The sequence below is a fragment of the Harpia harpyja genome, chromosome 3 (genome assembly GCF_026419915.1).
Source record: "Harpia harpyja isolate bHarHar1 chromosome 3, bHarHar1 primary haplotype, whole genome shotgun sequence".
In the NCBI taxonomy this organism is placed as follows: Eukaryota; Metazoa; Chordata; class Aves; order Accipitriformes; family Accipitridae; genus Harpia; species Harpia harpyja.
The window spans coordinates 30,477,955-30,505,516 of record NC_068942.1 but is presented as its reverse complement, the minus strand read 5'-3'; the positions used below and the strand labels follow the sequence as shown (position 1 = coordinate 30,505,516).

The 27,562-nt window shown below is 38.7% G+C and overlaps 1 protein-coding gene across 1 annotated transcript in view; it reads right to left on the bottom strand.

Moving 5' to 3' along the window:
• Positions 1-27,562, bottom strand: part of EYS (eyes shut homolog) — a 1,008,942-nt gene that overhangs the window by 526,364 nt on the left and 455,016 nt on the right. The window contains exon 22 of the mRNA XM_052781811.1: positions 17,954-18,075. Within this exon, the coding sequence (XP_052637771.1) occupies positions 17,954-18,075 (122 nt within the window). The remainder of the gene's footprint in view (positions 1-17,953; positions 18,076-27,562) is intronic.

Genomic DNA, 27,562 nt, shown 5'->3' with positions numbered 1-27,562 from the left:
AAACGGTGGAGGTAGGCTTACAAACTTAGGGTTCTCTGTCAGATACACGAAGAACTATCTGGACCAAACCGCTTTCCTCAAATTTGAAAATACTATTTAACAGTCTAAATAATTCAGGTACTTTTGAAAATTCAATTGCGTGGGTTCGGTTATTTTTTAAACTAAACTAAACCTTCTTCCATCCAACATGCTATGAATCCCTCATATTTCAGAGGCAGCTTTACTCTTTACTCCTTTACTAAAAAAGTAGTCCAACAGTAAACAGTTTCACATAAATTTCTCATAGAACTGAAGAAGAAATAGTTTTAAGAGTTTTTTGGTGTGTGGATCTGGTAGAACTTATGTAATTTTAAGAACTATAACCATAATAATAAATATTTATTCGCTCTAGCTTTATGTATTCCTGAGCACTGAAACAATAAAAATTGTAATTGTCTTTAAAAAAGCAGGCATAAAAATGAAGCGTATCAGATATGGAACTGTCAATTTTCATCATGTCCTACTCAAAGCATGATACCATGAACAGAAGGCTCCACAGCAACTGCTTGATTTCTTAGTTTTTACTGTTTTCAAAAGCTAGATCTATGCTTTTAGAATATATTCCTGATGCAGGTTAAAAAAGCTATTTGTATTTTCTCATTCTGAAGACAGATTGAGACATCTTTTTCTCCTTTTAGGTTTCTGAATTAGAAATCAGAAGGGTTAACCCTTTTACATAGAAAACATGAAGTACAATACAAATATAATAAATAAAATCTGCAAATACAATATGCTGAACCCCTTTGGCTTGTTCTAAAAGCTGGAAATAGAAGTAGATATTTACCCCAAACTAGAGAAAAAGGATTTGGGAGGTACACTGCTGGAGAGGGAGATAAAAAGATTATGTTTCTGCTACTATAATAGCGTGTAAGTGTGCCTTTTGCATGTTTGATGCATACAGAAAAACTTCAGAGAGTTTAGGTAGTTTTCATTCCCTTGCAGTTTAATTGCTTCAGCCTTTTTATCTTTGTCCTTTTTCCCATTTTTTAGGAATAATTGTCTCTATACTGTATGCTTTGCTCCCATAATCCTCTGCCCACATTCTTCCTTTTGGAAACAATAACCAAAATTTATTCCTAATATTCTTGGTATTCAAGGACACGACACAAAGAAAAAAAATGGTTGAGAGGAACAAATAGACAAAGTTGTATTTGCTTGTTTTCCAGGTATTTCTTCCTTAATCCTCTATTTGAAGCAATGAGTTCACACAATCACAAGGTAACATTCAGCTCAATGAGACAGCAAGCTGTATTTCTGCATTTACTTTAAGCTCTAGTTCAGCGGCAACGCACACATTTCTGTTTTAGGAAACAGAATTCTAGGTCCTACAAAGGCTACTTCAACTTTCAACTCCCAATTTTTTAATGCAGCTTTTTTCCTTTTTCCATTTTCCTAAATCAAAATACATCTTACGTCAGACTGGGTGCAACTTTCAGACTACTGGACCACAGAGATGAGGTACACCTAGTTCCTTTTCAGACCAACCAAACTATTTGCGTATTTATCTCAAGAAGGATTTTGCAGCAAATCCTCCTATCTACAAAGCCAGATGAAATTACATTGTTTCCTGTTTCGCCTGGGAAACATTAAAATAATTAAAAATCACCTGTAAAACTGTCACTAGAGGGCAGTCTCATTAGAAGGAATGCTTGTGCTTAAAACAGCACAAACACTGAGTACTTTGAATACTTTTAATTAAGGAAGACAACATAACAAGTAAAACTGAGCATTATTACTGTCACTCAGGTCGCATTGCTTGGAACCAGAAAATACAATACAGTGTGCTATCAACAGCCTTGTTCATAGACCATGACCATGTAGAAAATAATTGGTAAAGTGCCTTCCCATCAGCCTTACCTCCTGAAACTCCTATTTTAGATGCAGCAGGAATTCATTAAAAATGAAAAAAAAAAAAAAAGGTTTTCATGTTTTGGGAGGGTTTTTTTTTTTACTTTTGCTTTACAGTTTTGGTTATTACCTAGGGTGCTAGGAAAAACTACTTATCGTGTTCAAGATTTTAAAAACAAATTCTAAGAAGATTAAAAGATACCAAATCATCCCTTAAAAAAATAGGAACTTCCTTCTCCTAAATTCCCCAAGTTATATCAGAAGGGTATCATAGTCATGTGAAAATTTTGGAATGCACCTTAGCAAGTTAGCACACAATGCAAGGTGAGAAGAAAGATCTGTCTAAATTCGTCTTCAGCGTAAAATGATTTTCTGAGTAGCAGCGTTAACTTCTTGAATAACTGCAGACCCCCATATAGGGTGCCTATGCACTCTGGCATGCGAAGCTGCTTTTCTGAGTAACATTGTCTATTAAGTAAACCTGCTTTAGACTTCCTTCTGCTCCTGACAAAATGCAATGGGAAAAGGACATACATTCCTTTTTATCTTACCATCTGTTGTCACTAACAACAAGAGCTGCATTCTTTGCCTATGTGTCCTTCATCCCATGCTGGAACAACAACAATCAGTACAACAGCAATAAGGCAACTCAAGACTCCATCCAGCAATCTGAGGGAAAATACATAATTGGCATCCTTTGTAACAGGCAACACTTCTACAAAGATTGAGTCTGCCAGAGAGAAAAAACCTTCATTTGTGAAAACACAGCATCAGTACATCAATGCTATGGTGAACAGTAAGTAAAGAATCTACGTCCAGTATCTTGGATGGTACCGATTTGCTTTGGTAGAGAAAAAAGAAGTATTATTTCATTCTTTCAAGAATCTGAGGGAATCAGTTGTCATGCTGCGTCCAAGAAGCTGATGTTACATAAAGTTAACCTGTTCCAACTCAGATGTTGAGCTCTAACCAGCTATCTGGAAGACTCTTTGTCTTTGAAGCATTTCTGAACAAAAGGCTTCCATCTCCCTAGTTGCCTGTTTGCTTGTGCTCCTCCATCTTAATTTAATGCTAGTCTTTGATGACACATCTGGCGGCACTGGGTTTATTGCTACACCTATGGAAACTGGCACCTTCAGCACTATTTCCCCTTGGAAATCTCTTCCTCTCTACTAGATTTCAGTGTAAAGGGCCTAGTTGATATGGAAATTAGCTCAATGCCTTTTTTCAGTTTGTATTGCTCTGATATTTTCTGAGAGTTACAGGTAACTCTTACTGTGTTTTAGTACATTGATTTTGAGACAAGTCCTCTTTGACTTGAGAAATCTGAATGGAAGAAGAATGCTGCACTGAAAAAATAAAAGCTATCACCTGCAAGCAGGTAACAGCCCCTGCAGGAGAGACATTTGTTAAATTTGGAAAGCTTAGCGATGCAACAGTACTTCTGTCATCTGAACTCAAAGCTCTTCACCCAGTGTATAGAGATGACACTGATTACAGAAAAGAAAAATGAACTCTTCAGGTAGAGTGCTAACAACGGAAGGTACTCTTGCTCTAGGGAGTAAAGGAGATCTTTCCTGGTCTATTCCTTCCACCACGGGCAACAAGACGACCAAGTAAAGGTAATTACAATTGCTAATCTTTATTAGCAATAATTAGCACAGCAACATGAAGTGGTAGATGGCATGCTGCAACTCTGAAATTTTATGAAGCACGAGCAATATGAATCTAACCCTGAAGATAGATTACTGCCACATTTAGAAAATTTGACATGAAAAATAATTGAACGTAATGCACACCAATTCAGAAGTCTATACAAATGACCTCTGCATAATGATTTGAATGGATGAGACAAACATTTCTCTCCCTCATGTTTCTGACTGTTTCTGAACTCTGCAAACTCTTTTGTCATTTAAGCAAGATGTCTTTATCAGCTTTTTTTTTTCCGATGTTCTACGCCTGCTTTTTAAGCTACTTTCAGGATTGCCACTTGATCTTTACCTTGGGTGTACTCAAGCTCCAAGGAGGTATATCACAGAAGAAACTATATGTCTTTGGCTCAGTCTGACATCAAAGCACTATCAAATCCAGGAATGGAAACAACAGCATAAAAAACATGTCTTTGAACAAACGGATTAATGTTCCATGTTAAATAATCTTCTTCCTGGTTTTTTTGCATTCCAAATATAGAATACATTGAATACTTTATGCCTAGAACCAATTAGGTGCCTGTAAACAACTGATAACCAAGGGTAGCTGCGGTATTTAGCATAGCAGAATACATCAGATCATCAGGACATTACTTAACCATACAGTACCAACATTTATACATTTTAAGAGCCCTATTCAAGCATTTTCAACACTCAGCACTAGTCAATTATACATCAAAGTTTATCTGGTGAATCATTTAGCATGTGAACAACTCTCACAATGCTAATTTCAACATTATAAACTCAGATTTTCAAAGGAGCCTCTATGAAATAGAACATTTGGAAAGGCTATAGAGTCTGTCATCATCAGTACTGGCAGTCTAGAAAATATTTTAGAAAAAGATTAAGAAGCAAGGATGCATCTGTTCTTACATTTGTTATTATAATAGAAAGAAAAGAAAAAGTTTTGCACAAACTGACCTTCATTAATGATTTAAGCTAATATGCCAAATTATAATCTCTTACTATTCTTACTTCTTATTCACTAATCTTACAGGATTACTGTTTGAGGATTGTAACTTCCAACAAAAAACTGAGGCAGGAACATTTCATCTTGCCACAACTAAATTTACCTAAGATCACCTAACACAGTCCTTGCCTAAGTTTGCCTAAGAAGAATTATTTAAGTAAACCCACAGAATATTTTATAAAGGAGTGCCACAACTTCCAAACATATAAACAGTAGGAAAAGAGCAAAAGTAAGGATTTTTAAGTTCAACTCAGACAATATTTCTCAATGCTAAAAAAATAATAAATAAATAATAAATATATATATGCTGCTGAAATACTGCAGTCACAAGATGAGGTAGATATTTCCCTACTATAGGTTCTGTTACAAAACAAAATTCAACTTGTCATGTCCTGGCAACCAGCATTTCAAAAATGGCGTTGTCCTTAAAAAGGTTATTGTTCTGATATAAAGCTATAAAAGCAAACAACAAAAATTCTTTTCAATTGGTCTCCAAGAGTCAGTTACGTCTTTATCTACCTTTGATATCTACTGTAATATAAACAATTCAACTTTCTACTATGGCTGTCTCACTGAGTCATTTCAATAGAGCAAACCTATGAAAATTTAATGACTGCCCCTTCCAGATAGGGAATGACCAAGCCTAAAAGACGTACATAACAATACTTATGGATGCTCATAGAGAGGCGTGACTTTTGGATTTGTGCTCTCTTTTCTCTACTTGTGACCTTCAAAGATAAAGGCTTCCTATTATAACTGTGATAGATTTTTTTTCACACATCCAAACTGGCATTTGGTGGAAGCAAATATGATAATTACAGATCCTCCATTACTCTGCTTGCTATTGCTGAAGAGTGAGCACTACTTTATAAAGGAACTCTAACAGTGTACTATCTGTAACTGCAGTCTAAATAAACTTTCCTATAATGCTTCTATTGATCTAACAGAACACAACAGTTTAAATCCCAGACTAACCCCAAAAGACTATTAACTAAAATTCGATTACCCATAGAAACTAGTGGTGGGGCAGACAATGTTGATTTTATAATTATGTATTGTGGTATTGTGTACAGTTTACTTATACTAGAACCACTTCACATAATTTGTACATGTGTACATATATTTCATACTGTACTACCACATATAAGCAATCATTTCAAAGATACAACTGCTTTAGCTGAATAACTCGTACTTTTTCAAACATGCATTTTCTAAACATACAATTATACTCTTCTCCAAAACCAATTTTGTAGTTGCTAGCACAATCTTTTTTAAAAAAATACATTTTTTAAAATAAAAGTCTTCTATTAATTTCTTTTACCACATATTAAATGGAAAAACAAAACAACACAAAACAGAACTCTCTTTTTACTTCCATTAGCTACTGGTCATAGATTGCCAGTTTAACAAATGCTAGATTTTACTCTATTCTGTTAATAGTCTTGCAGAATTCTTTTTCACATATGTTATCTTCATCACCCCAGTGACCTAACGACAGTAATATAATCTACTCATCTAAGGTATCCGAGCACCACTGATGGAAATCAATGCTGTCTGGGTTAGATAGTATTTCACTACTGAACTGCTTGACATAAGTAAAATGTATTCACCTACACTACAACTAAATATATAGTCAGGCTTCATTTTCTCCCTCTTATCTCCCAAAACAGAGAAAATGCTGTCTGCAAAATAGTCTTGTATGCTGTTAGTAATAAGGAAATTGTGACTGCTATTCTCTAAAAATCTTTCTCTACTTCAAAAGAAAATGCCTCATAATTGAAGATGAAACCTTGCTTTTGTTTTGGCTGGAAAGTTATTTCAGTACAAAATAAACACAGGTAACACCTTGGCATTAAAACTGACACAATTCATTTACGAAAATTTTGACTCTTAACCACTTTAGAATTGCTTTAAGAAGGTAGGTAAAAGGATCAATACCTATGAAACTGATGAAAACTGTTCTAACACGTGCAACGTAGGTTTTACCAACGACCTTTCAAATCAAAGGGAAAAAATACAGATTTTATAGTAAAGAGAATGGGGATCTACATCCTGTCCTTTTATGTGGAACTGTTTATTACCCATTCTCCATGGTTCAACAGGATATAATGTCAGCAGCAATGCCCATAATCCTTTCTAAATTTTGTTCCTTTGTGCATGTATTAGACACTGCCGATGCATGAAATATCTAATCTGTAGCTAACAATGACAGATGGTTTTCCCATTCATTTCTAATGAGCCATTTTTAAAGTGTCAGCACCATTTTTTGTTTGTTTGTTTAAACTTCCTATTTTACTAAGGTTTCCTGAATTAGAAAGTGAATGTGTTTTTAGGGAACTGTTAAATGAAGGGCAAAAGAACAAGCAAAATTTAGTCTATTATGAATCATCTGCAACAGAAGCATTATAACAGATTTGGATTAGAAATAATGAGGTAGTGAAGTCTGTCTTGAAAACCTTTTCAGCCATTCTTCTGTTCATTGCCTATCTTATTTTTATCCATTCCAGTTTTAATTCTCACTCCCTGCCCTCAAAGAATACTTAGTGGTGGCACCATTTTTGTTATTGCCCAGAACTGTAGCCACAGAAGACAATCCATTGAATTTCAATTTTAATACCGTTGCTATATAACATGATGGGGGGATGACTTCCATTGAAGATCTGCAAGGCAGAAAAATGCCAAGTATTAAATGTTACGTACTCACTTTAAGATAACCATAAATAGGATATGGCAAAATAAATAAATTTTTAAAAAATCATCAAAGAAACAATGCTACCTGTTGTCATTTGCACTGAAGTCAGCAGGGTGTTTTTTTGTTCTATCGTTTTTATTTAGACCAAATCTCACCATGAGCACCCAGATTTCTGTCTCTCTTGCACTTCTTAAGCTTTATCCACTCTTTCATCCAGCACTTTGGCTCATATACCTGCCTTCTAATGCACTACCATCTTATCTTCAAACCTGAACAACAGGAATATTCCGAGATGGTCCAAACTCTTTCCCCAAACCTCTGCTTCCTCTACCTCAATGCCTTTGAGCAAATTCTGAATTGATTTGTTGAACAGTTCCTTTTCTAAAAAGGAACTACATGCAGTTTTCTAACCCAGTTTTGGCAAACTCCTGCAGAGTCAATTCTTCCACCTCTGCAAAACTATTTGACTACTACTATTTTTAATTTTTCTCCATCCTTAGATGCAAATCATCTCTATGTCTTTTACATGCACCAGAGTACTGAATTCACCTGTTCACACACGCTTCAGGCTGCTCAGTGTGTGCTTGTACAGTTTTAAAACTGGTCCTTGCAGATGACTGAAAGATTTCTCCTTTGGCCCTCACTCCTAGTGTCCCTCCAATTGCATGTGTCCCTTTTCTGTGCAGCTTCTCTTCAGCAGTGACCTTGAGGTCACAGAGCTTAGGTTTGAGGAAAGACAACAGGTACCACAATGTGCTCTAAGAATTTACCCTAAGGCTTTTCCTCAAAAGGGAAAGGGTACTCAGTCTGCTTGTTCTCCACACCCTGTCAGTGCAAGGATAAGAATCGATACGACTCAGTATTTCTTCTCTAAATCTGTTAAAAATTATGCCATCCTATGCTTACAGAAACTGGCACCTCCATCTCACCCCATTTCATCATCTGCAGGAGAAAAAAATGAAAGGGAAGTTTACATCCAGCTTTTTTTTCTGCATTCTTACTTCAGCCACCAGAGGAGAAATGAAACGTAACAGAAGCACAGTTCAATCTCTCTTTCTTCTTTAGCCCCTTCCTTCACGTTTGTCTTTTAAATGTTTCCATACAAATCTTATGACCAGATATTGTTGAATTAATGCCACTTTTATGTATGTAGTCCACTATTTTTTTTATTATTCCTAACTATAATAACTACATGTATGATAAACATCTTTGTTTATGGGTATATATGAAATTTGCTATTTTAAAATGTCAGAATCCCAAAATATGTACCAGAACTGAAAAACTGCAAATATAAAATTGCACGTATTTCACATATATTAAACATAGGAATAGACTGAATTTAAGAGAGATCTGAAGTGCAGAGTAACTGCTGCATATGTTTATGTATACTTTTGCCCAATTTTACTGTCAAAATCACCTACTTATGCCCAAACGTTGAGGGATCTATGCATATAAACAGACAAAAAGTCTGGATGATTACCGAAAGAAACAGAAATGCACAAAATCATTGAGGTTGGAAGAGATGTCTGGAGATTGTCTAGTTCAACCCCCCTTGCTCACAGCACAGTCAACTACAGCAGGTTGCTCAGGACCTTGTCCTTGGCTGTCTCCAAGGATGGACACTCCATCACCTTTCTGGGCAACCTGTTCCAGTGTTCCATCTCCCTAACAGTAAAAAAAGATTTTTCTTACATTTAAATGGACTTTCCTGCATTTCAGTTTGTGCCTGCTGCCTCTTGCCCTTTGACTGGGCACCACTGAGAAGACTCTGGCTTTGTCTTCTTTACCTGTGCCCTCTCCCTGTCCCCTTCCCCCCCCCGTATTACACAGATTGATCCTGCTAAGCCTTCTCTTCTCCAAGCTGAACAGTCCCAGCTCTTTCTGCGTTTCCTCATATGGAGGTGTTCCAGTCCTTGGATCACCTTAGTGGCCTTTTGCTGGACTCTATTTTATCCACGTCTCACACTGGGGAGCCCAGAAGAGGACATGGCACCCCGTAAGTACCCTACAAGTAGTGAGTAGAGGGGAACGATCACCTCCCTCAGCCTGATGATGATGTCCTTCCTAATGCAGCCCAGGGTGCTGCTGACCTTCCTTACTGACCTCGTGGGTACACTACCACTGACTGACCACCAGCTGGTCTTTGTGCCTGGCAGTTCAGCTAGTTTTGTCTATGAGGATGTTATGGTAGACAGCGTCCAAAGTCTTGCTAAAGTCAAGATAAACAACACCCACAGCTCTCCCATTATCTGTCAAGCCAGTCATCTCATTGAATGCTATCATCAGGCATGCTTTCCCCTTTGTAAATCCACGCTCCCAACCACCTTCTTTTCCATCACGCGTATGGAAACAATTTCAAGGATTATTCGCTCCATTACCTTCCCAGGGCTCAGGGTGAGGCTGACTGGTCCAGTTTCCCAGATCCTCCTTCTTGCCTTTCTTGAGGATAGCAGTGACGTTTTCCATTTCTGACCCTCCTTTTCCTGCCTTTATCCATCACATTCTCTGGCGTATTTCCATTTTCTGTCTTCCAGTCCTCAGGAACCTCTCCCAGTCACCAAGACCTTTTAAACATAATCAAGAGTGGCCTCGCAATGACAGCCAGCTCCCTCAGGACTCATGATACATCCTACCAGGATCGTGCAGCAGGGAGTCTCCCAGTACAATCATTCATCCTTGCCTCCCCAGTGCTGCCTCATGGCTGAGGTTCAGCTGGTTCAGATGCTTCACTGGACAGAGCTTCTGGTCCCTCCTCTGCTACCAGGTCACTGAACCTACTCTGTAGTTGCAGAGCTGCCGATATGACAGGAGCCCTCATCCTGCTGTCGATGTCACCAGCTTCCAGCCTTCATCATCACTGGAGTCTCCATTTCCAAACTCCGTAAGCACAGACTCTGCCTGTTCCTTCACTATGGTGAGGAGTTCAGGGTTTTGTATCTGTAAGGTCTTGGAGAATATGATGTTCTCATCATCTCTGAAGCTGCACAGTCTGCTGACTGCCTCCTGCCACTCATTTCCTTGGCAGCACAGATCCTCCCCAGCACACAAGTACCTTTGCAGGCAAGGACACTGTATCCTCTGGTCCCAGCCTCAGCAAGAGGTCCCAGACACGCCTGCAGCCCCAGGCCTGCACAACTACATCCCCCCTGACGAGCTCAGTCTGGTCTGAGGTCTCTGATGTGCTGAGGTAGTTGTTCCTGAGGATGGTCAGGGATAGTGCCCTGTAGCACCTCACTACCTAAGTACACGGTGTCCCCAACAGAGTTTCTGGCTCCCTTCTACACTACTGTTGGCTGTGCTCTAGGCTTGGTAGTTACATACACTCTTTCTAGCATTTGCTGAAAGGATGCTTGACTGTCCCTAATGAGGAGTCAGCTGGAAACAAAAAGTTCAAAGTCCCCATCAATCAAGAAAATCTGACAACAAAGCTTGTGGGAAACTGCTACAGCTTGCTAGCAGTCACAGCCTCCTGTAGCTATCCCCTCCCGGGAGCGGAAGGCACCCTGAAGCTCTTCAAACAATTCACAGCAGTCCTCCAATGACCCCAGAAGTAGTTCCCAGAAAACCTAGCATATCTCAAGCCAGAGCCCAGAAATTGCTGGGCAAACTGCTTCATCTGTTAGCCATCTCTACTAGATGTGCTCATGTATTTGTACATTATTTACATGGAAAGTGTTTAACTGCCCTATGAATTGCAATGATACAATTTGAATTTGCAATGATGAATTTGGCTAACTTTTACATCACATTTCATGCACTCTCAAAGCTATGCCTCAGGTACCTTATTATTTTAGAAACTGTTTTGTACTCCATCCATTTAACCTGTGAGTTTATCAAGTGATCATTTCATGTCTCTTTGGGTGTCTGTAGCCAAAAGATATTATAAAACATTTATTTAAAATACGTCACCTAATGATTAAATATATCAGGAGGAGCAATTCTACTGTTCAGGAAGGAAAAGTTGATGAGCTGGTTTGGGAGGACAGTATTTTCCAGGTGTGGTGTTTTAAATTTCATGTTTCATTGGGATTTTGAATAAAAATGCCATTGTCCTTTCAGAAAACTGTTGAATAACGGCCAAAATATGCCCTAAGGGGTGCAAAACATCACTGACTTTTTAGTAGATGCTACTGAGATGGCACAGCAATATTTTGTTGTTCGCCTAAGGCAACGAAAACCCTAAAGCTGATTTCACACACTGCAGTATAACAAGCAGCACACTACACATTTCCAGTTGTTAGCAGCATTACCAGAGATGAAACTATGAAACACTTGATATCTTTAGAGGAAACACTTGTTTGCGCTTTCACAAATTTCTTTAGCTAATTCAGTAATTCTCCTGACTGTCCATATAAACCTTCTGAAGATGGTTTTGAGTAATAGGCACATACATAATTTGGTACTAGGATGAAAAAAACCCCTGTAAGTCAGAACCAAAGATAAGTCAGAACCAAAGATAAGTCAGAACCAAAGATAAGTCAGAAGCACAACAAACAAATGTTTTGGGAAACATCTCTGCAGCAAGAGAGGAAGAGCTGGCCAAAGAACCCTGAAGAAATGCCAGCTAAGAAGCCAGATGCTGCTTGCAAAAAAAAGTTCCAGAGTTTGGCATCTGGGACCATTAAATGCCAAGCTGATCCCCATCTGTGGGAAAAGCTGTTTATTGCTTCTGGGGGAGAAAAAGTAAGTAAGAGAACAGCAGTAGTTTAAAGGAGTGCCAGTAAAAACAGAAGGCAGACTGAACTCAGCATTCAAACTATAATCGTATCACTATTTACTTTTGAATTCCATTATAGTTTAAAATCCATTCATTTAGAAATAAGCATATCTTAAAAATACACTGCATAAATATGCATGCTTTTACTTATGGATCTTTCAGATATTCACCCATCCCTAATTTAGGAATTGCCTGCTTATACAACTTAGCACAGAACAATTCTTGCATAGTTCTGAGTAAATGCAGAGGCTGCTTTTAACTTTGCTTTTCCAAATAAATCCTCTCCAGAAGGGGGGGGGAAGAAAGAGCGAAACAGTACACTGCTTTTCTACAACAGTACTACAACTAAAGTTCATGGTATGCATAACACTGAATACATTCTAATGACATAAGACTAGGCTTTTTTTAAGAACTGAGCACAGGTAGATGACAGTTAAACTAATGAAAAACTTTTTTTTATTCTAAAAAGAAGATGTGGCTTCAAATGCTAAGAGGCAAAGAAGGAAGATACAGGGCAAGATGTTGTATTCGGGAATGGACTGAGAAAGTAACAGGAAGGAGACAGAGTAAGTCTAACTCTGGTTGACAGTATAGTTACCCAAGCGGTCAGCTGGCGTAAATTATTATCAAAGTAAAGACGAAGAAAGATGATCATGGCATGGTTACTAATTGAAGCAGCATTGCTAAGGAAGACTAGCACAGTTTGAGATGAGTTCTGAAATTACTCAAAAGACCCTCCACTACAAACACAACTCATTATTTCAACTGGACTCTAAAGGGAGGTAGGAAAACCAGAGTCTCTTACAGGACAGGATAAACAACAAAAGAGTTTAAATGAAGAGCATTTAACTACAGGCAACATTTTTGCACATTATCAGTAATTTCTCACAACTGCTTAAGGAACTTACACCTCATATTTAGAAGTGACATTGGCATTTACCAACTTTTGTCTTTGCAGAAGTTAGTGGGAAAGAGGTGTTTCAGTGACAGAGTCACCTCTGGAAAAAAAAAAAAAGCTAGCTCCTAGAATTAGAGGCATACAAATAACATTACAAAACTATCTACAATTTTTTTCCAAGTACCCATGTGTGACCCAGTCATAACGTTAGACAAAACTCAGATCTGTATCATATGTAGCCAAAGAGGAGCACTGCACCCAAAAAAGGGTGCTTAGAAGCAGGCTAAAGGAGCTGTACCTAATATTTGTTCCAGACATAAGCACACTAAAATAGCATAACAGGAGAAATGAGCAAGCACTTCATAATCCTGTAACACCACTTACAGCATTTTGTAACACAACTAGACTTAAATATATACATAATACCTGTAACTGTGAAGGGACAAATGGAGACCCATCATACAGCTGCACAAATAGAGTGTAAGAAAACATGCCAGAAGTAAAATCTGAAGGATGAGAATGAGCAGGCAGGAAAGATGTCTGTCTCTGCAAAAATAAGTGAAACAAGAAGGGGTCCTGATTCCAAAAGTAAGATGTCAAGGGCAGATAAGATCACACTGTTCTTTTGGAGAGGAGGCAGGAAGCATAAAACATTGATGGTAAGTGAGGAAAGGCAGGGAAAAAAGAAGACAGGCCACTGTGGTTCCCGCTTCCCTCACTGAAGAACTCTAGGGACTAACTACCTCGACCTCAGCAACGAAGAACCATCAACAGCCACAGCCAGCAGTGCTAACTAAACAGTATCAGTTCCGTAGTATTGCATGATTATATAAACATAAATTACAAATACATATACAAATATGAATAAATACATAAATAAAAATAACATTAGTTTGTAAAGTTACTAATGGTAAGGACTAATGGTGTTGTACATGCAACAATAATGATCAACAGAGATTAAGAATTAATCTTTGGCAATGTTAATGAGTATCAGCAATCCAGTGAAGAGTCATTCTGAAGTTTGGAACTTGCATAGTTTGTCAGTTTTTTTTAAATATTCCCACCACAGAGATCACTAATTTCCTAACTGATATAGGCATCTATGTATTCATTTGCAACTAACTTATCTTTAATGAAGTTACAATGAAAGGAATTTATAGTAAAGTCATAGGGAGTAGAGATTCTGGATAGAGCTCTGGTGCTAAGGACTGGCACTGTTAGATTGACTAACACAGTCAGCGTGAGTCCTAATCAGTGAACCAAGGCGCTCTAAGGATGACTAGTCTGTTGGGCTTTTTTAAGTTTTTTAAAAAGGAACATGTTTAAAAAAGTAACTAAGAGTAAAAAGGATGAACTACAGGTATAAAAATAGAACTGGACTTCAGTTTACACAGAGATTGTAAAATGGTATCTTAGTGGACGGATTCAACCACTGACAAAGCATAACTTTAGTCTACTGAGGCAAAGAAAGTGTTATAAAAAATGTAAGATCAATAGATGGCGTAAGGAAATACACTTAAGTAAGTCTAATTTCCTGTTTAGTATGAAGAAGTCTACTGGTTCATTATAAAAAGAAAAGCAGCAACAACACACTTAACCATCTTTATTCTTGATAACAACCTCAAAAACGAATACTGACAAAATGGCAAATAGCATGAATCTGTGGGATTCAATGTGAATATACAGAAAGAACTGAGCACTTTGGAAAGACACTTGGTTAATTCTCCAAGTTGTAACATCATGATTACAGCCAAGTTCCAAACTATTCTACATCAGTAGAAACACTGGTTCATCCATAAAACTATATTGCCTATTATTTTCCAAGAAGAGTTGAAGAGATTTTCACTTAAAGTTTCTCTGTAAATTGGTAACAGCAAAGGAGACACAAGGGCTTTAATTAGGGTTTGATGTTATTAGGGCAAAACCTCAGAAGTATCAGGAGAGATGATACAATAGGATAAAGAAGAAATAGGGAATTCAGCTGGTAATAGATGCATCTGTCTATATATGTTCAGAGACATAATTTGAGAGATTATGCTATCGTGAGAATTAAGAGTGAGGTTCACAGGGTACTGGAAATACATGCATGAAAGTATTCTAAATTAATTTCTTTGCTGTGCCATATGCCAAACTGAAAAGTGAGAAGGGAGAAAAATAAATTTCTTAGTTTATCAGCTGAATAAAAATTAACTGGAATGAAACAGGAATTATGTAACACATTACTCACATTTAACAATTCAAGCTTAACTATTGATTCAGTATCTTTCTTAGTCTAAATTTCTTACTCCAATTTTTTTAAAATAAAAATACACAACTGAGGTAGGTGGCTTTTTTTTTTTTTTTCCCCCTGTCGGCATGTGGTTTATTTTCCTATGCTGGAATCTGTAAGGAAAAGCATTCAGCTCCGGCATACTTGTTGATCCTTCCATTTTGGCAGCAAGTTTCCATATCAAGGTTCAAAAATGAATAGCGCCAGCCAGATAAAGAAATTAACTTAAAAGAGAAATTTGCAACTAGTAATTATGGTTTGTATTATTATTCTTGTTATTACAGATTTGAAACGGTACAAAAAATATTTCCTTTTGCATTATATTCTTTTCTTGGGTTTTTTCTATACAAAAGGGTACTTTTTATGCTGGTGCACAATAAATTACCTAGTTTTTCCAAGAACGGATGTTTTCAGATGGATTTGCAAATACTTAAAGAGAAAGTAAACTAATGAGTATTATCAAAGGCATAACAGAAAGCTATGTTATCTATCCTTTACACTAATTTAAGTTAGAAGTGATATCAAGTAGGAGCAGAGGTGACCCAACTTCAAAGAAAATCAGAAAATTCTGAGTATCATTGCCAGCAGCTAAACTTAGACCAGGAAAATAAACAGTGCCAGAACATGGCCACAGGCAAGGAAACTGAATTGTCCATCACTGTTGCATTCTCAAAGCAGTTCCTGGCCTGACTTTGGTGCAGGCCACCTAGTGCTTCTCCAAAACAATGCCTAGGCACAGCTCAAGAGTGCCAATGATCTTTTCTATTGGGCAGTTAGAATCCCGTTGTCCTGTTTTAAAGACTAGGTTTTATTTTACAGATATGGCTGGATGTCCTCAGGGTCAGATACTAGTCACTGCCACTGCTTAGCTACCATGAGATGAACACTTTGTGTTGTTGCTGTAGTTTTTAAGAGAAAAGTGTTAAAAAAGGTAATAGAAATCAATTTTTTTTATATTAAGTAAGGGTAATTGTGAAAAAAAGCAGAATGTCTTTTAACATCTGTGAGTATAAACTAGGACAACTCTAATGATTGAAATGAAATTGCTTTAGATTATACAACAAAAACATTGGTCTAGACTCATTTTTCCTTGTGGTTGCCAAGTCTTAGACTCCCAGTTTCAACTACAGGTATCTCTGAAGAAGTTGGTTTTGTTTGGCTTATGACCCTTGTATACAATGATTCAATGATACATCTCATTTTCCTGTTCTGTTCTGTCAACTAGGACAAATAGCTCTGAGGAGAAATATGTGTGGTGCTTACAGTTCAAACCAATTCCCTTGCAAACATTTTCTGTAACAGTTCAGTATTTGCCAAATCCAGAAAAAGAACTTTTTGAGCATTTTTTTTTTCATTAAACAATAGGGAGTCCTTGGATTTGCTTATCCATAGTCGACCCAGCTATGAATAAAATCAGGAGAAGCCATGTTACCTGCTGCAATATATATAATGCTTCCAGAGGCTGAAAAAATAGGTAAAATATAAGGACAGATAATGATACATGGTTGCAAAATATTCATGTACCTGGAATTGTCCTTGAGGATGGTGAAACTGTACATTTGCCTATACAATCCATTATATCATGTAAGAATTCAAACTGCCATAATGTAACAGCTAATCAGACATAAACAGTATGCAGTTATAAAATTATTTTTTGTTAGTAAACTACAAAGAATGACAAACATCACAAAAATAAGAATTACAAAAATAAAAAAAATCTGTAACAAATTGCTTTATGTCTCAACAGATTTACAATGGTGGAAAAAAAGCAATTAAAAATATTTTAACAGATATTCTCAACCTCACTACACTCTTCTTTTTCTGTTATTGGACTGAAAATATTTTACCAATATAGGACATCTAATAGTATATAAAAATGCAGTTCTAGCACAGCTCAAAATATTTCAGTTAAATTCTGAACATAAACTAATGCAAAAAATTATACTGTATTATATGTATTATTTAACTTAGTTAAATTTACCTTTGGCTATTTGGGGAATCGTTTGTCTGTTTTCAACTATGGTAGGTTTTCTTTCTGATTATTGTCTATATTACCAGGAATATAAACACTGCACAACAACTAGACTGTGTATTGTGTACAGTTGTTATACTGTGGTCTTTATGCAGCTATATCAGTATCTTATTAAGAGTTTACATTGAGATTCAGGACTGTTCTAATATTGACATCACAAAATAGGTAAACCCTGGCTACAAATAGCAGAAGCTGATTGCTAGATTGTTTATAGAGTACTTATCCTCATAATACTGAAACAAAATCATTTTTAAACCATAAATGTATGCACGAAATAAAGATTGCGGTTTTAAGTTAAAAATAGCATGGTTACTGTCAAATCCTCTCATGCTTTCTTCCAGTGTGGCTGTAAATTTTAGTTAATTTACTATTTTCTTGTCATTTTAAGCCACAAGGTGGCAGCAATGATATAATCTCTTCATCCAAGATTGTACAACTACGTCCACTCCCACTACTTTTACACTTAAAGCATCTCCTGTGCTTACGAGGCATATATGATGGAAAGAAATCCTGTATTTTCTTTGAGAAAATAAAGTTCCAGATTAGATTACTTGCTCAGTGTTTTGAACTGATGCATTTATTTAATTTTCTGTTTACAATTATTTATGTCTGCTGACTTCAACTGAATGTGCAGGTAAGCAGTGTATCCATGACACAAGTTTTTTGCTCATTTGTGTAATAACATTCCATTTCCCAAGCTGAGAAATAAAATAATAACAGGATGCATACACCTGTCATTCCTGGAACACAAACATATAGTGAGAAGATGCAACACTTACCGATAGCTGTTGAAAAGATCCATGCAGGTGCCATTGTTTTTACAAGGCTCTGAATTACATTCATTTGATTCATTTTCACAAAATGTTCCTTCCCATCCAGGCAGGCAAACACATTGGTATCTCTGTAATGTATTAAGTAAAATAATCTGTTACTTTTTGTATTTTTAATACAATTTCTGGGAAAATAACGGAAGATTGGCGAGGAGGACCGTAAACACACTCAAGTGACTTGCGGCCGGGGTGTCAAAAAACACATACATCATACTAACTGTGGCTTGGCCTTGCGTGTTGGACGAGTAGCACATCGGTGTGCAGATACCGTCGGCCTGTGACAGACTCAGAGGCACCTATCGAACACGCTTGAGATCCCTGCCCTGCTGTGGGAAAGATCACAGCACAGAGGTAAACTACGCCTGCGCGAATCCCTGCAAAGCAGGCGCAAGCAGCAGGTTCAGCGATGCTCCGGCACGGACCGAGCTCCGCGGTGCCTGCGTCCCTGCTCGTGTGCCTCTGCCCGGGTGCTGCTCCGGGCATCCCCTGGTCGGCGAGGTAACGAAAATACATTTACTCTGCATTTCATCCGCGGTTTTGTGGTTGTTCCTGTGTCCTGCCTGTGTCAGCTCACACATATGGCAGAGTCGGCAGGATCCAGGAACAGCCAAGCCGTGGCTGGCAAAAAAGTCAGGGACTGGGGAGGCCAGTACGGTGACGCCTCGTATGCCAGGATGGCCCAGTACTGAGCACTGGATACCCATGGCCACTTGTAGTGGCTTCACTGGCTCCACCAGAAGCGTGGCCTGAAAGAGATGACGGGGCGGTGGTTACCCCCCTGACAATTGAAACAGCTATGCACAGGTTGCCCTGGAAAGCAGCATCAGATTCTTCTTGCAAGTTAGTGGGGAGATTGGGATGGTTATCAGTTACTGGTCTTAGAGCTCTTCACCATGAAAGTTGTTGCATTACAGAGTAAAATGAGACAATTGGAAAAGGAAGTCGGGACTTTACAGGATGCAAAGGCGATCGCACAAGAAGTAATTACTACTCAAGCAGAGCGGTGCTACGGGTTGCAAGATACTGCAGAATGGCTGATAGCACATAGTGCTAATAAATGGGGGGTAGTGAGCGAGCGGCTGTGTGGTGCTTAGCTGCCAGCTGGAGCTAAACCACGACAGTCCTTTTTGGTTCCCAACATGGGGCATGAAGGGTTCAAGATAATGACAGATTTGATTGGAATGTGCTAGATCGAATTTATAGCCGTTATTGCTGTTTAGCTATTAGCAGGGTTCTGTGCTTGCCATGGGGCTTGCTTGCCTTACTGTCTGTTAGAGTCTAGTGCTCGTTAGTGGCTGCTTTTTGCTTTCACTGCTTGTTGTACTGCTGTACTGCTTATCGTCTTACTCTGATGTGCCTGGGAACATTCTGATAACAGCAATGGCTCATGCGTTGATTACGGGATTCAATCCAGACAGGGTAGCAGTAATGAGAAGTATCAAAATGCAGCTTTTGAGAGGAGCGCTTGCCTCACTAAAACCCTTGATTATACCAGCAGTCACAAATGCTACTGGTAACGTAGGCACCCTAGCAAATACCTTGAGGGAAACTGGGGCTGTAACTTCGGGACCATCTGTGCGTGTGCTGAATAAACAAAAGCTGGCAAAACCAAAAGGAGTTACATCACGGGTGACAAGGAAACAAATGTGGAATGATCTTGTATGAGCCGATACCCCACGATCAGAAATAGATGGGATCACCACATCAGGAATGTTTCGCCGATGGCAAAATTTAGTGCCTGCGCAAAAAAGCCGACCGCCCCTGGCCCCAGCATCAAATCTGCGCCCACCATCCACTCCCCGCCTGCACCTCAAGGCAAGGCACTACCTGGCAAATGCCAAAACAGCAGAAATGAAGGTTTCGCAGGTCCCCCCAAATTGCTGCCACTGAAGCCTCTTACTGTGAGGGGGACCAACACCCCTATGTTCCTTTAACTATAAAGTGGCGCTCTGGGGGGATTTTGCATGTGTTAGCTCTCATGGATACTGGAGCTGAGGTTACTGTATTACATAGCAATATTAATAATAAAGAAGCCACATCACAGATCTGTAGATCGGGGGGAAATCCGACCCCTGCCCTCCAAGCTAAGGTTACCTTAACAATAGGAAATGCCACTCCATTTACCACGACAGTGTTAACTGCCCCAGTTAAAGAATATATCTTGGGTATTGATGTGTTGGCAGGATGAACAGTTGAAAGTTTAAATGGTTGCTTCTGCTTCAGGACTTCGCAAGCAGGACCTGCTATTTGATCTATAACCATCTTGCACGGATTCCCAAAGTGGGATCCTGTTGTGCTGCCCGTGCCTGCCAAGGTGGTAACTGTAAAACAGTACCGTATTCTAGGGGGAGAGGAGGAATTACTCAAATCATTGAGGTCTTTCAACAAGCGGGAATCTTTAAGGAAACCATGACTGCTTTTAATAATCCTATTTGGCCTGTCTGAAAACCAGACAGCACTTGGAGAATGACTGTAGATTATGAAGAATTGAATAGTCACCCCCCCACACACACTTGCCATTACGCTACCAGACATGGTTACTCTTATAGAAAAAAATCAGCAAAAATTTACAACCCTGCAAGGTGGTGATAGATCTTGCTAATGCTTTCTTTTCGATAGTCATTACATATTTATAAAGCATGTGCACATAATTGCACTATTTGGACGCAGCTACATTTGAAGGCATTATATAGGCCATGGGGAAAGACAAAACGGGGTCAATGGGCCTTGAATACCCAGCAGGCCGATTGCATAGACCCCTGCCCCTCTCGAGGCGGTGGCAGTATGTATTCACTGCTGTGGATACAGTGTCAGGATTGCTTTTTGCTAAACCCACCAAACATCCTAATCAACATAACACAACCGAAGCACTAAAACAACTCATTCATCAATACAGACCTCCTCACCAAATACAAAGTGACCAAGAACACACTGTAGTGGACATTATGTCCAACACTGGGCTCAAGGGCTAGGGATAGACTGGATATTCCACATTGCCTACCATCCCCACGCTAAAAGCTTGATTGAAAGAATGCATGGGATGCTGAGGGAACAATTAAAAAAGCTAACCGGTACTAAAACTTTACAACACTGGAGTTCACATCTTAGTAAAGCAGGTTTTTTGTTAAATAGCCGGAATATTTACTATCAAACACTCTATGATCGTATTACACCACCTCCAGTAAAAAACATGGTGAGGACTGAAATTCTTCCAGATGGTATCTCTCCCAAAATATTAACTACAGGGGCAATGGAATTGTTTACACCAACAGATTGCATGCTGGGACTGTGACCTATTAGCCTGGACATGAAGATTCATATAATAACCCCTGAGAATGCCATATGGTTCGTACCCCAACTCTTGCTCTTATTTTACATCCTCTATTAATAATAGATTCTCAAGTTCTTGTATTTCAGGTATCTTTGAAGAATACCTGTGCCTTATCTAGAGAAGACAGCATAGGAACGGTGTTACTGGTGTCGCAAACCCAACATCAACTAGAAGTTCGATCTGAAAAAGCGCAAGCCATAGCTCTCCAACCTGTGTGGGCAATTACCCCACATCAGGTTATCAAACCTGGAGTAATATTAGCTGAAGGAGCTGGAGCAACAGCATATGTATTACTGGGAGGAGATGACACTGCTGTTTTCTTCCCCTATCACGGGTTGGCTCGTCATGCTCTGTAGTCTTGTACGACAAGCACATACCCTGGATGCATTTCCGCAAGATCAACATGTAAATACTTGGAATTGGTTGGCCTCTACTGTAACTAACTCATCTGCCTTTTCTATTGAGGGAGGATTAACAGCTGTGTATCTTTTGACAATGTGTTTCATTGGCATGCCAACCCCAGCAGCTCTGTTACAGAAATATACTATGGTAAGTACTTCTGATATTAATGTTCCTCATTGCTATTTTTTCCAAGTAGGTAGTGGCTGTATGCCAAGGAACATTACGAAATAGATTGGTGATGGACTATCTCCTTCTTCAACACCATAAACACTGCTCCGATTTTGAAGGCATGTGTTGCTTCAACGTGACTGATGAATCAGCCAGCGTAGAGGATGACATTCAACATCTCCAGGACTTAATGCACCAAATGAAGCAATCTACTGGTGGTGCCTGGCTGGCTGAGTGGTTTAATTCCCTGACACGATGAGCAGGACACCTGATTCAAAGCATCACTGCAGAACTATGTTTATTCCTTTTTCTATATGTATTTATTGCATGTTTCTGTAAACTACCCTGCCCTATACCCTGCAAGCCCAAATGGACACCTCCAGCTTTGCCAGCCCCAGCAGAAGTGGTGCCTTGAGCAAGGGGGTGGAACGTGGGAAAATAACGGAAGATTGGCGAAGAGGACCGTAAACACGCTCAAGCGACTTGCGGCCGGGGTGTCAAAAAACACATACATCATACTAACTGTGGCTTGGCCTTGCATGTTGGACGAGTAGCACATCAGTGTGCAGATACCGTCAGCCTGTGACAGACTCAGAGGCACCTATCGAACACGCTCGAGATCCCTGCCCTGCTGTGGGAAAGATCACAGCACAGAGGTAAACTACGCCCGCGCGAATCCCTGCAAAGCAGGCGCAAGCAGCAGGTTCAGCGATGCTCCGGCACGGACCGAGCTCCGCGGTGCCTGCGTCCCTGCTCGTGTGCCTCTGCCCGGGTGCTGCTCCGGGCATCCCCTGGTCGGCGAGGTAACGAAAATACATTTACTCTTGACATGTCATCTGCGGTTTTGTGGTTGTTCCTGCATCCTGCCTGTGTCAGCTCACGCACAATTACAACAGGTATTACTGCTGAATGTTTTGCATTTTTTGTCTTCTAACAGGTGCTTCACCATTTCAAAACTTGAAAATGTTACAAATATATCAATAGTTTGACCTACTAATATGACAAAAAAAGAGGATACGAGGTAGGCATGCAACAGTACTTACCTTTCTGTATAATTAACTTGTGTACCTCAAATCCTTTACTATGTCTTCCTCCCTCTTCCAAGTTTTTCTAATAAAAGATATTATCTCTCCTATAAAACTACTTCGCTTACATATTACACTGATGTCCTGGTTTCAGCTGGGATAGAGGTAATTTTCTTTCTAGTAGCTGGTATAGTGTTATGTTTTGGATTCAGTATGAGAATGAATGTTGATAACACACTGATGTTTTCAGTTGTTGCCAAGTAGTGTTTAGACTAAGTCAAGGATTTTTTACCTTCCCATGCCCAGCCAGTGAGAAGGCTGGAGGGGCACAAGAAGTTGGGAGGGAACACAAGTCAGGACAGAGGACCGAAACTGGCCAAAGGGGTATTCCATACCATGTGACGTCATGCCCAGTATATAAACCGGGGGGAGTTGGCCTGGGGGGAACGCTGCTCGGGAACTAACTGGGTATTGGTCACATTGTGCATCACTTGTTTTGTATATTCCAATCCTTTTACTAGTATTGTCATTTCATTATTGTTATTATTAACATTATTAGTTTCTTCCTTTCTATTCTACTAAACTGTTCTTATCTCTACCCACGAGTTCTACGTTTTTCCTTCCGATTCTCTCCCCCACCCCACTGTGGGGCGGGGAATGAGTGAGTGGCTGCATGGTGCTTAGTTGCTGGCTGGGATTAAACCACAACTGACATGCCTAAAACACAGCTCTTCACAATCATCTGAGTTGTACTGTTGAGCATGCAGTCCAAACAGGACTCAATATAAAATAACTTATTACAGAAATTCTCGGGATTATATAGCTATCCAACTTGTTTAACACCTTTAATATGAAATTGTGCATCAGTAACTTAAATAAGTAGTACTAGAAAACTCGTGACATGAGAAATACTGTCTCCTATACAGTGTATTAGATACAATACAGGCTGTATTAAGTAGTAATTCGGACAGCATAAATACAAGCCTTCTAGCTCTGTGGTGATAGCATTAAATGTACTAATGATCAGGTGTTTTGAGTTCTAAATTTCTGACTGATTAAACTGAACAAAACTTCAGCAGTATGTATATCCACCTCAAAATGACTTGTATTATAGGGCGTTTTTCATCACACTGCAAAGCCATTATACCAAATTTTAACCACGCTGCAGTATTATCTCCAGCTTCAAAATTATCCAGTATCTGCATGCAATGGGGTGTTTGACATAGTCTCACAGAAGTGAAAAGCATAAAGCATCTTTTTCCTGCCTATGTTCTACAAAAAAAAAAAAAAAAAAAAGAGAGAAAGGTAAACATCTGCTGAATTGATTATTAATTAGAGAGGGGCAGCAATGCAAACACTTCCATTCAGCAGAAGTTTTAATTGCTTCTTTTGCAACATGTTTGCTTCTAACAAGGGTTCTTTCTACCAAAATTTAGGAAACACTTTAATGGCAAGCATGACTAATGTGAATTATTACATTACTTGCTAAACATTGCAAGAGCCTTCAGGGTAGATTTAAAAGCCTATTAAAATCCATGTAAATTGGAAGCCATTAGCAGACAGCAAAAAAAGGAGTTTTTTTAAAAGCTGAGTGAGTAAATAAACTGCCACAGGACAATGATCAAATGTGTGACATACCAGCATTGTGGCATCTAGAGGTGTTTACAGTCTACGAATCATACTGCTGCTTTTTAGCTGTTCTGATACTGAATCTGCATTTTGGAAACTGAAAATTGTGTTTCAAAGAGAGAGGGGCTATGAACTTTTACATTAACAGTGAAGAGAAATTAGATTTCCTAATACAGTTTAAAAATAGAGTAAGTTAAGCATCAGAATTCTGAAGGAAATGCATATTGGGCAATTGTCCCAATCTTTTCTATGATGATACTCTTACCCTCTCCTGCCAAATTAAAAGCTTAGAGTATTTGATTGAACAAAGATAACAGAATAAAAAAGAAAGGAAGTTAATGGTTTAAAGTCAAGCTCAGTATGATTGTCCTGAGGTGTTATATAGCATGGAACAGTTCCAGTGATTCCAGTACTTAAAATTAAACTAGTTACATGTACATTCTACCATAGCTGGTCAAATCATCTTTTGCGCCAACCTGTTTGTACATGGCATATTTGTGATTCATATTTTTCCCAACTGCATTCTATTTGTTTTGTGCTCATGTTGACCAACAGTTGCTGCGCTTACTTGGGACATACCCATGATTTCAGTAACATGGATTTTCCAAACCTACTAAGATAAATTTTAGAAGTCAGAAAACAAAATTGAAGAGTATCTTTCTGAGTTAAGATACGGCACTTTGAGAAATGTGAAACATCAGTAAGTTACTTACAGAGCAAAATAAGACAACAAAAAAATAATTGCATGAAAGCAGGTTGGACGCTCAAGATGAGCTCAGTATATACTGATGAGTTAACTACATATTCTAGTCAAAAAAAGAAAGTAACATTTTGTCCTCTGTGTTTTACATAGGCAAGGCTATTCCATGCAATTAAATACAACTTGCAACCTGTGGACTCCATCTGTTAAAAAAGGACAGAAAAAAAAAAAGCTTAATTGATAGTTTACTGTTACTGCTCTGTACTCCTGAACTCAGGCTCAAGAACTGCAAAATATTCTCCATGAAAAGAAGAAAATTGGCTAAGAATTGGCAAAGAGTCCAAGAAGTGGGAAATATTCAAAGTGACAGTAAATCAAAGGTTAATGTAGGAGACAGAAAGTTTTTGTTAAAATATTTTGTATTTTTTAAATATAACACTGAGAGACAAACTTGGAAAGAGAAAATCATTTTCTGGGAATTGTGCCAAGGAAAGAAAAAAGAAAATACATTTGAGACAAATTACATTACTAACCCACATGTTAATGTCTTCTATTACATCATATCCACACCCAAATTAGTTATTAGATATCTGAAATTATTTGGAAAGTTTTTCTGAGATTTCCTCAATTCTCTGCATATTTATCAGTGCCATGAAAAGAAGTGTTAGAATGGAAAAAAAAGATGCTACAAACACAAAAGGCAAAAATGGAGACTACTAATCCACACCCACAAGTAACTATTAGACACCTATTGTCAGGTTAGGTTTTCACATAAACCAGGAATGTGAGATAGTGACTGACTTCCAAAAAACTCTTCCAGAAATGGATTACAAAATTAGAAGTGAAAGGAGGCTGCCAACAGCTTTGTTTAGAAAGCAGCAGTTATTTCTTCTGGTCTCACTAAAAGCATCTGTCAACCAGCTACTGAAATTCTATGCTTTGCAGGTTTCTCATCACACGAGGATTGTCACACCAAGCACAAAACATTACTCACATATATGTATATCATGCATAGGTGCAGCATATGTGAACTAAAAATCTTACGTTTTATTTTATCTCTGTGTAGATTTACAGTAACTGAAGGTGCCTTGTTACAATAAATTACACATAAGTATAGGTAGATAAAAAAGCTATTGACAGACACAAGAATTTGCAGGGAAGGACCTGGGGGTCCTGGCGGACACCAAGTCAGACACGAGCCAGCAACGTGCCCTTGCAGCAAAAAGGCTAAGGGTATCCAGGCGGCATTGGGAGGAGTGCTGCCAGCGGGTCGAGGGAGGTGATCCTTCCCCTCTGCTCAGCCCTGGAGAGGCCGCCCTGGAGTGCTGGGCCAGATCTGGGCTCCCCAGTACGAGAGAGACACAGGCATACTGGAGAGAGTCCAGTGAAGGGCCAGTAACATTATTAAGAGACTGGCACATCTCTCAGATGAAGAAGGGCTGTGAGAGGTGAGACTGTCAGCGCGTAGTATAGACTGAACAACATAAAATGACAGGAAGCTGCGTAGTGGAAAGTATGCAGTGAATCAAGCAAGAGACTGGAAGAATAGGATTTGACACCTATTTATGTGTTTCTTCCCCTGTATTGTAATTATGTATTACTATCCATTGTAGACAGATTAAAATAAATGGTACCTTTGAGTTCATCTTTTGCTTGTCCTCTAAAGAACACAATAAACGCATAAATAACACCACAGTTACTCCTTGTATGTGGCTTTCCCTTGTACAATATATAGCACAGTGCTTATAGAGTGTGTTTCAGGAGCTATACACAGGGTCAAAAACTGTAATTTTTTTAATCTCCTGCATACATACCAAGAAGCATATATGCACACTAGCCTGTCTTTATCCAACTGTGTGTGTAGTTAGAAAGTGTTATTTAAGAGCATTTGCGTATTTTCCCTTCTCAAACACTGTAAATGAAGAATTAATCACTTCCTTAAGCCCTAGTCAATGTTATTTTACTGGAAAATGGCAGTTGAACACCTGGCAAATAGAAACTACAAAGAAAAAGATTCATCACACACAACAAGGATCTGAATTATGAACATGGTAAATCTTCAAGCCTGTACTTCACATGTGTAGGTTGAGCAGAATTTTCACGATACAGATATATACTCCAGGTACTTCTTCCATATCTAGAGCAAAATCTGAATGGAAGTCATTTCATTTTCTAAGATACTATGGAGCTGGGCTTTTTTGGGGGGTGTTACAGTTCTTAACTTACAGAAAGGACAAAAAAATACCTTGCCCAGAAACAGAAACACACAAGTGGAAATGTAGAACTCTCTCTTGTTCTGAGCT